At 44.2% G+C, this 15,220-nt stretch overlaps 1 protein-coding gene across 9 annotated transcripts in view; it reads right to left on the minus strand.

The window, feature by feature from the left end:
• The window catches only part of GABRB2 (gamma-aminobutyric acid type A receptor beta2 subunit), a 159,660-nt gene that overhangs the window by 115,302 nt on the left and 29,138 nt on the right, over positions 1-15,220 (minus strand). For 5 of the 9 annotated variants that reach the window (XM_017833868.1, XM_017833866.1, XM_017833864.1 and 2 more), the window contains 7 exons: positions 8,052-8,222; positions 5,864-5,967; positions 3,808-3,926; positions 2,523-2,640; positions 1,523-1,755; positions 1,306-1,397; positions 362-429 (listed from right to left, as the gene is read on the minus strand). In XM_017833868.1, coding sequence (XP_017689357.1) covers positions 362-429; positions 1,306-1,397; positions 1,523-1,599 — 237 coding nt within the window. In that variant the 5' untranslated portion in view covers positions 1,600-1,755; positions 2,523-2,640; positions 3,808-3,926; positions 5,864-5,967; positions 8,052-8,222. Of the gene's footprint in view, positions 1-361; positions 430-690; positions 724-1,305; positions 1,398-1,522; positions 1,756-2,522; positions 2,641-3,299; positions 3,432-3,807; positions 3,927-5,863; positions 5,968-8,051; positions 8,223-15,220 lie in introns of those variants that run through there. The other 4 variants (XM_017833861.1, XM_017833862.1, XM_017833865.1 and 1 more) reach the window with 4 other exon arrangements.

The raw sequence follows: 15,220 nt of genomic DNA on the forward strand, positions 1-15,220 counted from the left end.
CACCGGGATACAGCGGGATACAGCGGGATACAGCGCTCCCGATCCACCGGGATACAGCGGGATACAGCGCTCCCGATCCACCGGGATACAGCGGGATACAGCGCTCCCGATCCACCGGGATACAGCGGGATACACCGCTCCCGATCCACTGGGATACAGCGGGATATAGCGGGAACCACCGCTCCCGATCCACCGGGATCCACCGCTCCCGATCCACCGGGATACACCGGCATCCATCGCTCCCGCGGACCCCGCTTCTCCCCCCCGCCCCGCACCCTCCACCCCGACCCCCGGCAGGCGGGGCACGAGGCCGCGCGGGCCCGCGGGCCCCGCTCCGCCCACCCCCACCCCAAATACTCACCATATTGACTTCCGAGACCATATCTATACTGGCGATGTCTATGTTCATGCCCACAGCCACTGGGGGACCTGCAAACCGACAAGATGGTCCGCAATGTGATCTCTGTGAACTTAACTCATTCTTACCAGAGTTCGCTGGCGAAGGCAGCGAACACATGAAACGTCGTTTAAGCATAACCAGAAACTCAGGAGGAAGGCGAGAAGTGCTCCCCACTCCTTCCCGCCCCCCCCGGCGAGCCGCTGGTCCCGCGGGACCGAGCCGTGCCCCGGCTCACCGGGCTCACCCCCCGCGGGACCGAGCCGTGCCCACCGAGCCGTGCCCCGGCTCACCGGGCTCACCCCCGCGCCCCCACAGCCCGGCCGTGCTTTATGTAACCGGCATACACGTGCTGGCACCGCGGCCCCGCTCCGCTCCCTCCCCGGCCGCCGCCCGCCCCACACCCCCAGCCACCGAGCCCCGAGGGAGGGATGGGGGGACAAGGGGCCACCCCCAGCGAACACGTCCGAAATAAACAAACTAGTTCGAAGCAGGAGCACGCAGGGGGTTAAATGGCATTTTTGTATCAGTTAACAGCACATCCTGTACTCAAAAATAGTACCTGTGATCACAGGCATATTATGCTGAAAGGAACAAAGGTTGGGTAAACTTAAGAGAGATTTGCATCTCGATAAAACCAGTTAAATGAGGGTTTAATTACGGGTTAATAAAGTATGAGCACACACAAAAAATGAGGGACCGATTACAAATATGCAAGCGATTTAAGTGATCGCATTAAGAGCATCCTGTGCTAAGAAAATTAACAATGGGCTTAACTTTGGATCAGCTTGAGAAAATGGCAACACCCCCCCCAAAGCAACAGCACCCACAACACGTTTGAACCTCTCCACACCAAAGGTACACAGCTCGGATATGCAACCTCTCTTATTCAAAAGCAGTCAAATTACCTCCAAAATCTGGCCTCAAGCGAATATCATAGCCCTTCAGCAGTCTATCCACGGTCTCTTTTACCAGTGACATATTACTAGGGTCATTGACACTAAAGAAAAAAAAAGAACAATACCATATTATTCCTGATTTCTCAGCCCCCAGCTGTACATTCCTCTCAGCAGCAGCATGCACTGCAATTCAAAGTAAAGGAAAAGAGATACCTTCATCGCTTACCTCTGTGCACACACCGCGGCTATTATTAAAGGGAATGACCAAATCCCAAAGTAACCCTTTCTCCGGACTCTCAGCATCCCTTTAGCTTTTGATATGATTTAGGGTTTCAGTGAAGAGAAGAAGAGATCCAACTTATTCTGGCCAGTGCAGTAATTCTAATGTGAAGCGCATGCGCACGGCGTACCACAACATCAAAAGGAGCAGTGGTTGCTGCTGGAGATGGAGCAAATTTCCTTGCCAGAAAAAAAAAAAATTAAAGGGGAAGAAGGAAATGCATTATTTTAAAAAAAAAAAAACAACCAAACAAAACTCATCCACAGGAGGATCCAGTATATTTTTGTTGTCCTTTTTGTTAGTATAGAATATAAATCACAGCAAGAAGAGAAGTTTCAGGAGTTGCAGGGTACGGCGGCTTTGCAACCTAGTTCAGGGGAGGTGGGGGCTGGACGGACTCGGCTTAGGCAGAGGGAGAATAGGTTAAAAAGGGGAATGCACAGCGTACGTATGGGGGCAGGTGCGGGAGAGAGGGGGCAGCTTAACTTTTTGGTCCCTGGAAAGAACCTCCTGAAGCGAGGAGAGGTGCGGGTGAAGGAGCCGGTGCTGGCAACGGGGGCGGGCGGGGGGGAGGAGGGGAGATGGGCGCCTACAGTATTTCTCACGGAGAAAAAAAAATGATGACGAATAGTTTCTTGTAAGAGAGGATTAGGCTGTTTCTTCCGTTCCTGCGATGCCAGGCGCTATTCCAGGAGCAGAGGCGCTGGGGACCGAGGGGGTCATTGGCTGGTGCCCGAGGGGCGGGCGCGGAGCCCCCCCGGCCCCGCTCCCCCGGCGCCTTTGCCACATCCCGACCGATATTTAACCCGGGGACGCAAGTTCTTCAGGGAGAGCGAAACCTGGCCACGGAGCTGGGGGAGGAGGGGAGCCGAGGGGAAGAAAAACACCACCCTGCAAGGCTTTCAGTGACCATCCAGACCCGGTGTAGGTGCATAAGCCCACTTACCTTAGCGGGTAAAACACCCAAGCTCTTCAAATGCAGCGTGTGATCCAGTTAATGCCTCGGAAGAAACAGGCGACGAACGAGAAGCTGATCTGGGGATGCTTTGAGTGACATTTAAATCCTGAGCACAAAAAAAGATTGAAAGGAGAAGGGAAAAACCAGACTCCCGAAAAACAACAAACAGAGGAGCTAAATTATTCTTCCCAAATGTGCTTTGTGCTCGTCGCTCTTCACACCACCACCTCCTCCTCCTCCTCACGCACACAGCCGCGGCCCCGCGGTCTGTGCTGCTCCACCGAGCCCAGCTAGGCGGGCACCGGCCGCGGCCGGCCCGGGTGTGCGGGCAAGGGATTGGGAGCACTTGGGGCGGCAATTAACAAAAGAAACATTTAACTCGCTGCAGGAGGGTGGAGGAGCGGGGAAAGAAAAAAAAAAAAAAAAAAAAAGGAAGGAGAGAAACAAGAGAAAACGGCGGGTGGTGGGGGAGGGACAAGGGTGAGGGTGTTGCACAGCGGGCGAGGTGGGCTGGGGAGCGCGGCAGGGCTCGGTGCCGGCGCGGGGCTGAGGCGCTCCGGAGCTCCCTGCCCTGCCCCTCCCGCACCCCCGGAGAGCGGCGGGGCCGCCCCTGAGCGCGGGGGTGCCCGGCCCGGCCCCAGCCCGCACCCCGCGCACCCGGCCCGGCTGAGGGAGCGCCGGGGGGCCCAGGGCCGGGGGGCTGCGCGGGCGGACGGGGCGGCGGCTCCCGGGGTGGGCTGAGGGAGGCGGGGGGTGAAGCCTCACCTGGGGGGCGGAGAGGGGGGAGCGCTGCCCCCGAGAGACGGCGGAGCCGCTAAAGGAGCGAACAGGCAGAGCCTGGCGCAGCCGGCAGCCCGCGGAGCTGGCAGCCATTGAACACGGCCCGGCGGAGCCGCGGCTGGAGCGCTCGGCAGCGGGGGAGCCCCGCAGCCCCCTCAGCCCCCGGAGCTGCCCCCGTGCCCCGGCAGCGCTCGCCCCGCCCCGCTGTGCCTTCGAGCTCCAGGGAGCGCCTGCTTGGGCTTTTCTTACAGCACCGAGCATCCAAACACATCTTCTGGGGGGCTGGGGGCAATTCCTCAGACGTATTTTTACGCCTTCTCCTGTTTGTCACAATTGGAATTACACAAAGTGAGAAAATACACTTTTCCAGCTGAAATTGCCAAGCGTGTATGTGTGATAAATGTGTCCTATTCGTGTACTGACAAGAAAAAAAACCCAAACACGTTAAAGAAACGTTTAAGGATTTTTAAAACAGCAACCCCCCAAGCCCCACCTCGTGTTCCAGCTCTGCTCCGCGGCCGATGCTCCAGAGCCGCTCTCTTGCTCAGCAGCGGAGGTTTCTGTTCTCTCACGGCCAGGCTGCCTCACTGCCAAACCTCTTGAAATTTAGCCCTGAAAGGAAGATGGTGGATACGCTGTGCAATGAATCATTTTACTTTAGATCTATAATAGGCGCTTTTTTTCTCCTGCAATCATATGATAAGAGCAGGAGGTCTCAAGATAAAACACTAATCCTGCCCCGTGAAATTCACCTGCAAATGCTAACTTGGGACTACAGTTGACACTCCTGATTTCTGAGCCGTTTCCGAGCCTCTGCTATTAATTGCTGTTACAGCACAGAAATGTGTCATTCACCACGCCTGATTATGAACGAGATACCAACATGAACCTGCTGCTGAAGTATGGTAATATTCAGTGCTGCACTGACAGGAAGTTTTGATTTACATATCAACTCAAACTCAGGGGCAGAAAAGTAACACATTTCCACTGAATGTTAGAATAGTACACAAAAAGAATGCAAGCTATGCCAAAATATCTGGCATTTGTTCTTTGCTCTGGTATATGCAGGGAACACTTGTTCTGGGCCCAGAGCACCACTGTGCCATGTGTAGTGAAACCTACTCTCAGTCTGGCTCTTCCAGAAAAAAGGAACTGAACATATCTCCAATGAATTCAATACATGTGGATATTACTGTGTATTGTTGTGGAAAATTAAAGTATATCCTTGGGTTTGGGAAGTGTAAAGGCACTACTGAACCATGTTTGGGATGATCTGCATAACTCAATATGGCTGTAAATGCACCACTGTCTAAAGGGGTCTATGGCAGTAACACTCTCTTAGCACCATTGCAGGCTCTGTGTGCCCAGACCAGCCTGTGACACAACATCATTATGTACTGACAGAATACAAAGTCATACAATACTTTGCCTTTTGCAAAGGTTCTCATACTTTGCTATGCACTTTGACATTACTACTCTTTCTCTGACCACAGGGTTCTGGTCTGTCTCTGCCATTTAAAATTTCTTATCACCTTCAAAATCTCTCATTTATTTTAAGCAACTTGTCAAAGAAATCATTCCCCTCTTTTTCTCACTTGTGTCTGTGTGTTTGATTGAAAACTAGAGGAAGTAACTGGTGTGAACACCAGTATTGGCAAGGTGCAGAGCCGTTCATGTGACGTGTTTAAGGATTGCTGAGACTTTAGGTGTCTTACAATGGGCAAATAACCTGGTTCCCAGCTGGATATGGTACTTGTAGCTCTAAAAATATCTCAATTAGACTACAAGTACTGTAATCTCACAGAGAAGCCAGCAAAGATGGTCATATTTTAAACAGCAATTGTAGATTATTTTGATTCTTAGCTTTCAAGATTGAGGAGTGCAAAAAACCAGCCCCCGAGCTGAAATCCTCTATACTTGCCCTTGCTGGGCAGTGTGTGACACTGAGAAAGAAATGGGCTGGAAAGGAACATCGTACTTCACTCGTCAGCCCTTGACTGTGGCAGTATTTTCCTGTCACAAGTAATATCCCAGGCCACGTACTAAGAATTCCAGAGGATTTTCAAATGGCTTTCTGTAAATGTATAGACTATGCAAAAATAAGCTTTCAGGTAGAGTAAGAATTTCAAGATAGATTCTCAAGTGATCCAATCACTCCAGTCAGTAGAGACAGAAGAGATGCTGATTGATGGCAGCCCAAGAACAGTAGCCCTGTATCACAAGTAACGTGACTAACAAGTGCAAAATCCCACATAAAAAAAGATTCTTTTCACTGCACCTGAACAGGCTGGTATGAATACAGTTCTGTGGAAGTGATGTTTCCAGAGCTTTTGAGCATTTGGATGAGATGCAGTAGTACAGAAACACTCAGGTGAATGTTGATTCCAGGTATCAAGACATAATTCTCTAATTTACAGAAGAATGTTAATAATAAAATATTTTGATACATGATTTCAATTTCCAACTCCTGTAAAGTCATAAATTCATGTAAAAGAAAACAAAATATAGTCAACCCTTGTAGAAATTTTCTGAACAAGGTTTAAATACACCTTATCTTGTTTCACTTGTCATTTTAGGTCTTCAGATCTAGGGTGTCCCAGTCCATGCATCACACAGCATCCCATTAGCAATCAGTCTGTCAGCATAAAGATCCCTGTTACATCACATACACAGAAAAATTATTCATGCAGGTGTGCCTTGATGCTGCTTTTCATGGGCAGTGGAATTCACTTTTGCATAGTGACAATCTTCTGGGATTTACAGGTTGGCATCAACTTCAACTCCCATGTATCTGAGAGAATCCAAATTGGCAAATTTATTGACAAAAGCAATAGGGGATGACCTGCCAGTTATACTGCTCTTGGCCCTTAAAAAACTATGAAATTATTAGTATTGTGCAGAAACTGAGTCTGATAAGTTGCTTAGGAATCAAGTACCACTTGGTACAAGCATGAGCTTCAGTTAATTGTAAGAGAAGAGCAAATGGGAGGGGCAAATAATAATCACTTACTGGTTTGCATAATTATATAGGATTTGATTTGCTGGAGCTCCTGTTTCTGTCACTCACTGTGTGCAGCTCCACAGGGTTACAGGCACTGTACAGGAGAACTTCCCAGTTTATGACCGAGGCTGTGCTTTAGGAGTCAAAGACCTGCTATATCTTTTAACAGAAATCTTTTGTGTAGTTTGAGATCAGCAGATCTTAGATGTATATTGAAGAAAGTCTTTTAATGTGAAGTTGAATTACAGGTTAAAAAAAAAAGTACAAGGTTGTGTGAGGCATTCCCGAGTGCTTTGATTGCAGCCAATTGTCAGTAACTCAGTGGGGACACAAAATGCCTGGCACCTCGATTGAGATCTACAGTCCTCTTAGCACATCATGAAAGCTCCACAAAAAGCCCTGTTTCCTTCAAAGTGGTAGAATAAATTAGTTTAAGAGCTATATAGACAGCAATTTTTTAATTCTTCAGTTTTAGCTACGTGGGCACTTAGATAGCTGGAAATACCTGCAGTGTACACACCCTTTGATAGGAAGGCAGGGCACAGTGAGGGATTGCATAGGGTAAGGATACTAAAACACTCAAAAGACAGCAAAAAATGTCCACCAAGATTATGTCACTCTGTGTCTAAATCTCCTCCATGCTGTTTGTGTAAGATTCAGCCCTGAAAGACACTGCAGAAACCTGTTATTAAATTAATGGAGTGGCATTTGTTTGCATCAGCTGATTGCAGGATTTGATCTTCCTTTCTAAGCTCTCTTGGACAGAGAGTTAGTTTCCTAAATTTTTTATACTGGGTAATACATTCCAAAATAGTGCTGTAAAAAATATCTGAGGGTTCTAAAACTGTTAGGTTAGAAGCTTTTGATAAAACCAATATTTTCTTTCTAAAGCCATGTAGCTTCAATCAGTCCTGGGACTGGTATAACTGCCTGCAAGTTTTAAGATGAAAATGGAAATCTACCTAGTTTGAGCTGGATTTTTCTTTAGCTGGAAGGACTTCACTTCTTCAGAGAACTCTTCCTCCTCATTACCACCACCTTGAACAAGTGCGGGGACAACAGGGGGGCAATTCAATAGAAAGAATCTAAGAAGTACTATCAGTGGATATAAGCAATACTCAAACTGCTCTCCAGGCAGAGGTTTTCAGCAAGAGCTGGAGCACACGTCTGTATCTCACTGTAAAACAGATTCCAGTTGTCCTTTTGTTGGTGTTCTAGAATACAAGATGAAACTCTTTTACTTCAAGCCTTCTTCCAGCCCAGAGAAAACACAGTGCTCTTCATTGTCTTTCACCTTCTTTCATGCCCATCCCAAAAGTGCTTGTGTCAATAATCCTGTTCTTTACTTGCTGTCCTAAAACCTCAGATAGTCCTGGTGATGAGATGTTCCCCAGTGCTGCAGTAAGAAGAAATACATGTTTTGTAGCACATTTTGCCCCTGACTGATCCTTTGGTCTGCAGGCCAAATGTTTATTGGAATTGATCCTTGTTTTACATGTGATCTGCCTGTTTACAGTGCTAGAAGGTAGAAATCTCACTGACAGATGTTTCTGTTCAGCAGCAATTACCAAGTCTGAATGGAGCAGTTTTGCTGAGTTGAGAATGTTTTCAAAGAGCTACATCACCCTCCACAGAAAGAGGAAAACCACTCAAACCAACAACAAAACTAGCTGTGGAATAATCCCTCTCAAGAAACTATATACAGGACACAAACTCGTCATACTGTCAGTATTTACCATTGCATCCAAGGATCTCTCTAAAATACTTCAGTGTTGCTGTGGATCTTTCATCCAGCTATGACCTGGAAGAGACTCACTGGTGCAAAGCAGTCAGTCTGTGCAGTATTGCTGTGCCAGGTTCCCAGGTGAGGTGGGTGAAGCACATCCTGGCTGAGCACCCAGGTCCTGCTGAAATTAATGGCAAAATCCACATTCAGCTCAGGAACAGCAACTCCAAGGCCCATCATACAAAGCACTAAATGTTAGAAAACTGGAAGAGGCCCAAGAGTCATGATTATTCAATAACTTCTTAGCAATCTGGTCTCTACCATATTTCCAGGGAAATGAAAAAGAAATACTTTGGAATTTTTGTCTAATGATGGAAATAAAAACATTCTCACATTCTTATATTTTTTGAAGCTACAGCTTTCAAAATAGAGGATGTGTCTTATTGTGGAGGTCAGAGATGTTACAGGTACGTTCCATCCTCAAGCAGTGGTCGGGGAGCTCAGAGAGGGTTTGAAGCCATTCTGAATTTGTTCTGAGTGACCTTCTCCCTAATGCCTGGGGACAAACCATGTCTGTTCCCCACAGGCCAGCATAAGGTCACTGTAACAACTACTACTGATCACTTTTCCAGACATGGACATTTCAGTGAAATCTTAAACAAGGCAATAAAATTGTCTTCAGAGCCACTTTGAAGAGCTGCTTTGAGTTTGACCAGCATCTTCCCAGCATTAGTCCCTCTTCTGACATCTTACACTTAGTCAAAAATACAGTTGACACTGTCACAACTTATTTTTGAGGCTATGGGTAAGAGTTTTCTTTTCAGGACAAGGCTGATTGATGTTGCTGTCATTCATTCATTCATTTGCAATTTTCTTCTTTTCTGAACCAGCACTTTTCTGATGCTGCTGTATGAACCCATATCCCACAGGGGAACATGCCATATGCACAGGAGATTTGTCCATTACTGTCACGTATAATTCTGCAAGAATGACCTTTTTTTTCCTTAAGGTTATTACAATGTAAAAGTTTATGATGATCTAATTTATACTGCCTCTACAATCAACATGATTCTTTCACCATTTCTACACTTCAAAGTGGGTTTTAAGGAAAAAAGCCCAAACAACTACCTTCCATTTCCTTCTTCTACTTCCTCACTTTCAGACATTCTCATAATAAATTTATTTGCCACAACAAACTTCTCTTTTGCATGGAATGAAAGCACTCACGTGTCATTCTTTGAATTTCCTCACTAGTAACCCTGTCTTTCTTTTAAGAAAAAGATTTTCAAATTCTCATTCCTACAGCCAGTAACTGAGCAGATAAATGGTGAACAGTATAATAAATCCTTTTGAAATAGATGCATTAGTACAAGAAATAAAAAACAACATCTGCAAACAGGAGAAGATTTAAGGTAAGCTTCACAGGGTTTAGGGAAAAGTTTACACTTCTGAAACATGACAAGATAAATATTTTCAGCCAATAAGGAAAGACACAAATACATAAACAGAAATCGGGGTCTGTGTAAACATTTGGGAACACAGAGTGTGTTTTTATGGTATATACAAAGTTAGAGGGGCAGGTGCCCTGAATCCTGAAAAGAAACACTGGAATTTCAAGTCCAAGGTTGTTTATGAATGTGACCTGCAGCCCTTCTTTGCATCACCTCGATGGCAGTGACTCTCTTAATGCCCTCGTGTGTCCAATCCAGCAGCAAAGGTTTGGAAGGTCCCAGCAGGTGAAGTTGTCTTTTCCCAGCACACTGAGTTTGTGGCTCAGTGTGACATGAGAAGGGCATCGTGTCCCTCCCCACCCCAACACTGCTGCCTTTCTTTTCTTCACTAGATGGGCACTGGGACATTGGATTTCTGTTCCTGGGCACCTGAGAGATAACTCTTAGAATAAGATGGTCTTTTGGGGCCAATTTATCTGTGGGTCCTATGTCAGAGTCTAGACAGGCCCACACTGCACGACAGCGTGACCCGGGGGGGAGAACACCCACACAGCTGAGTGTTTGCTGGTCTTGGCAGAGATTAGAACAATCTTTAACAAAGTTTGTTAGGACAACTATCAAACCAAGTATAAATGAGCTGTATGTCACATCACAACAGAAATTAGAAAGACAAGAGAAAAGGCTATTCCTGACTTTGTCTTAAGTAATTTTCTGAAATCGTTCCTGTAAATATGATTGACCTGGTAAAGGAAAAAGCCCTTAATATAATTAAATTTGACATGTTTTGTAAGATCAAACTAAGAAGTAGTTTGCAACAGTGAAATTCAGGAGTCAGATTCTGTTCAAATGAGTGGGCTATAGCAGTTTGAAAGACAATGAAGTAAAAGGAATAGAGAACTAAAATCCATAGGAAGCAGCCTGGAAACCATGCTGTTAAGACAGTCAGGGGAGAGCTCTGAAAACTCTTCTTTATCAAATGGTGAAAATGCAATGGACAGAGCAGGGGGTTTAAACGTAAAGTTTGTAGGCCTTCAAGCCACTTTTTCTGAATGGAACTCAAATTATGGCAGCAAGTAAAATTCTAAAGCATGGCTGCCCAAGAGGCTACAATTCCAATATGACTGCCAAAAATAAGAACAAAATATAGTACAAAACAAACTTTGGAAGCTTAGCAGAATGCATGTGGGATGTCAGTACCCCCAGAGACCTTTCAGTGAGACAATCTTTTCTACTTAGCTCTTCAGACACAGTGAATACAAGGAACTCAGAGCAGTGAAGTAGAACAGCTTTTGAGGCATTCCCGAAGATACAGGTATCAAAAAGTCTGAGCAGCAGATATATTAAGAAGACTGAAGGAGTGCATTGCCTCTGAATTTGTACCTTTCAAAAACACATCAACTCTCCTGTATCCTTGGTGGGGCTTCCTGTGGAATTATACTCAGCCCAGGTGTCGGGAGCTCAGCCCCAGCAGCACGAGCTCAGCAGGCACTGAGTCAGGCTGAGCCCAGAGAGCCCTGCAGGCCTTGCCAGGCTCAGCCCTGGCATCTGCAGCTCCCCCCAGCCTAAAGGGTTTCCTTCCTCTTGTCCCTGCCCTGCAGAGCCCCCCAAAAGCTGCATTTTGCCCCTGTGTGCAGGTGTCAATGTGCTGGAACACCAGCCAGCACTGGGGGTGAGCAGATGCACAGATCCTGTGCTGGGTCATCTCCTAACTACACCTCTCTTTATGTATATACACAGAAGATATACCTGTATCATCTCCTCTGGCTTTTTCCTTGCTTTTCTTCAGCTGAAAGTTGTATGTTATGCACAAAACAACTGAATCATGAATAACAAAGGCATGTTATTTAATTCCTTTAGTGGAGACCAGCAATTACTGCATACTGACTGTTCAAGGCTGTTATTTTTGTAAACAAGAAAGAAACTAAATGAGCATAGAATTTATCATTAGGAAATGGTCTCGTGTTCAATTAATACACATTCAAGAGAGCCCCATGTGCATGTGCTCCAGTCAGTGAAGTGCTGCAGGAAAATAGGAAGAGCTCTCCCAGGGTGCAGCACACCCTGCTTTCCCTGCCATATGCCTTCTAAATATGTTCCTCTGTGTCACTGCACTCACAAACCAACTTGCTGATTCCTGGCAAATTGATTCTGATACACTCAAAACATACAATTCCTAAAGAATAGGTTTGCTCATTAAAAAGAGAAACAAACCTCCAAACCAAACAAACACAGAGAAACACCCTTATAAAAGTGATAAGTAAATTCTGGCAGCAGATATATACATTCAAAATATGGAATAATTTCATCTTTCCAAACTATGGCCTCAACAAAGTACTGACATACAAAGCTCAAAAAACTCTATGGGGTATGAAACAGTAGCATTGATTTGGTTGAGGTAGTACAGACAAGAGTTATTATAAATGTAAAGAAAGCATGACATAAATTCAGGGAAACCATAAACTGTTTTGAGGTTAGCCTAAATGTGGATAAAAAAAAAAGTGAATTTTCAAGAGAAAACTGTAATATATCACCTTTTCCTTTTTTTTTTCCTTTGTTTTTTTTTGGGGGTAAGGCTGAGGAAGCTTAAGGAGTTCAAATAATTAATAACCTGCTGGTAAATCACAGATTTTAAATAATATACTAAAATTTATATTTATGGTGTTATTTTTTAACACTGTGCCATGAAGTTTTACAACAAATGGGATAGGAAGCTTTGCTCCTAAAAAGAGACTTTTAAAGGCCCTCTAAATAGTCACAGAACAAGGAACCACTAATAAAGAGGAGATGGGGATATAAAGGATAGGGAAAGAAGAATTAAGTGATTTATATAAAATTCAAAGCACATTAACACATTTTAAGGGGGGGAAGAATGTTATAAGAAATAATAAAGATGAACAGAGGTGAAGTAAGGTTGGATGAAGGCAAAACAGTAATAAATTAGCATCTACAGGTGATAACTAGGATTAGAAATTCAGGAGTTGAAACATTAGCAATTACTATTAGAAACTCTTTCCTAACTGAAGAGGTATCAGTTGATTGGAAACCAGTGATTTGTTTCAGCTTTCTTAAAATTATTTAAAATAGCTACACATCTGCAAGTTCTGCAGATCTTTACTGTGGGCTTTAGAAACCCAATTTTCAGCTTGTGTGTTGTTTATTTGCTTCCTAGAGCTAAAATGAGTCAGAACCCTTTTCCCAGCAAGTGGGGAACCTGAACTTCCAACTCCCCAGCCCCTGGATCCTGAGAGCTGCCTGGGTTTGGAGAAGTTAAAGTGTCCTGGGGCTTGGCTTTGCCCAGCCATGAACCCCAGAATCATTTGTTTTGTTTTATCCGAACTTTTGCAGTCACATTCTCATTCCTAACTGTCCTGGAAGGTGCTCTTAGAACCAGTTCTATGAACTGGCAAATGTCATTGAGTCCAGTGGGCAGAAAGGAAGGGAAAATAAGAAAGGGTGTGTACAAATGTTTGTTGTTATTTAAGAAGCCGGCTTGGAATAGACACACTCCTACGACTGCACATTATGTGATGTAATAAACATTTCTTTTACAACAGGAAACAATTCATTTTTAATACAGAACCCTTTTACAAATGGCTGTTTCAAAATATGAGCAGAAAAGTCCATCTGCAAATCAGATGGATAAATGAGGGAAGTGGTGAATATTCGTGGGGTGGATGTGAATGATTTCCACTGTGCTCCAGAGAATCCATCAAAATCTATCACATACAACACTGAAAAGATGTGATCTATGTTAAGAAGATTTTAGTGCTTAGAAGGCTCAATATAAATCTTTTTGCAAAGTAAAGCAAAAGCTAAACATTGCATGTTATGGTAAAGGCACTCTGAGGAGGATTTCACCTAAAACTTGACAGTGACTCCTGCAAAACATCACAACTCTTAGAAATGAATCGTGTCCATGTTAAGAAATTCAACCATGTCACAAATCACAGAGAAATGGAACTTAGTGTATGTTCATAACACCTCACATATGGTGCAACACATTTATCTTGACTTAAATTCTAAGCAAACAAGGCCCTAGTTATAAAATAATATGTAGTAATGAAATATCCAGTGACCATTGATGGCATCAACAATATAGGGGGTTGCTGGAGAATTACTTTTTCCATCTTTGAAGAGTAGTTTTCTGTTCCTCAGAAAAATACACAGTTAGACAATCTGAGGCTCTTATTGTGCATATATAGATAGATCTGCTGAATACTGCACTGCCTTTGGTAAGTGTCTACCTATACTCCCTGAGTTTTACCTTCTGTCTTTGGCATCAGTGGGTCCCTGGCCTTAGGACTGCTCTGTTCTTCATACTCAAAATTTCCAAAGTAATAAAAATTCTCATTCAAACCTTTTCAAGAACGTTGTCACCTTCAACAGCAGAAAATAATGTAAAATATTTCTCACTAAACTGTTCAAAGAGATTGGTATTTAAAGATTTTTTTTTTAGATAAAAAAGCTGTATTATGTGCAAGCTGTTTGCACACTCAGAATTGTATTCCAGTTCTTCCATGAGAACACTAACCCTTTGTGTCTAATTTTTTCTTCCTCAAAATTCTGTTTAATTTTATCTATGCAGATCTCTCCCTGGCTATTCACACTGAAAGATCTTTTTGAGACCATTTTGAAAATGCAGCCACTAATGAGAGAGATGATTAGGAGGCCTAGCAGTTTGCTATTAGCATATGGAAAAGTGAAACACTTTCCATGTGCATACCTATTTTTATCTGTTTCTTCTCCTGCCCTTAAAGCAGAACTGTTCTGTTGGATCACCTGCCTTCTGCAGGCACTGGAAAAGCAATCCAAGGTGGGAGCATCCTGGGATTGCTGAGGGAGCTGCCCAGGGAAGTGGTGGCTCATCTGCACATTATCTTTGTGCTACTGTCTCATAGAATGAGCAGCACAGTTGTGTTAACTGACACCTTTGAATTTAAATTAAGATCCTTTTTGTCAAATTCTTTGATGATATTTCAACGCTTCATGTAAATAAAGATGTGTACAAAGATGCCATATATTGGTAAGTACAGTAAGTACACTTACTGCTAAGTGTTGTATGTTAAGAATCTCCTCCAAGATCATCCATTTAGCTTTTGGCTCTGAGCCTATCACAAATAAAGTGCATTTGACAGTTGCTTTTGAATATTCAATGCAGTACATCAGGCTTAATCTCCAGCCTCCAAGGTTAAATCTGCTAACAATTTCTTATTAAGCACAAGACAAAAAAAAAAGTAAACAAATCCATCTTCCATTGGGCTTCTGCACTTTAATTTTTTCTTTTTTTACTGACAGAGACTGTCCACTGCTTAGGAGAATGAACAGATTCAATAGTAGTTACAATCTGAAATTTCAAACAAGGTTAATGTTGGGTTCAACTTAGAGAAGACATTAATTATTCTTCAACACAGCAAAATTACAACCATTTCCAAAACAACAGGCAGACCAAAAACCCCAAATTCAGAAGTACTGGCTTTGAATTTCTTGTCTTTAGGCTGACCCCAGCAAAAAGTCACCATTGTTGCCCTTCTTATCTGTTGTCTCCTGATTAAAAGGGAAGAAAGGGACCAAGCTCTGACAAATTATCTGCAGAAGCCTCTTCCAGGGGCTCCAGGAATCTCCCTCAGTGGCTGAAGGACCTGCTGGATTCCCTCCCTGGTTCCAGCCTGGCCGTGCCTGAGCCAGGCAGAGACATCCCCAAAGCTCAGCCCAGCACCCCCTCACACCA

Source organism: Lepidothrix coronata, unplaced genomic scaffold (genome assembly GCF_001604755.1).
Source record: "Lepidothrix coronata isolate B3197 unplaced genomic scaffold, Lepidothrix_coronata-1.0 Scaffold223, whole genome shotgun sequence".
Classification (NCBI taxonomy): Eukaryota; Metazoa; Chordata; class Aves; order Passeriformes; family Pipridae; genus Lepidothrix; species Lepidothrix coronata.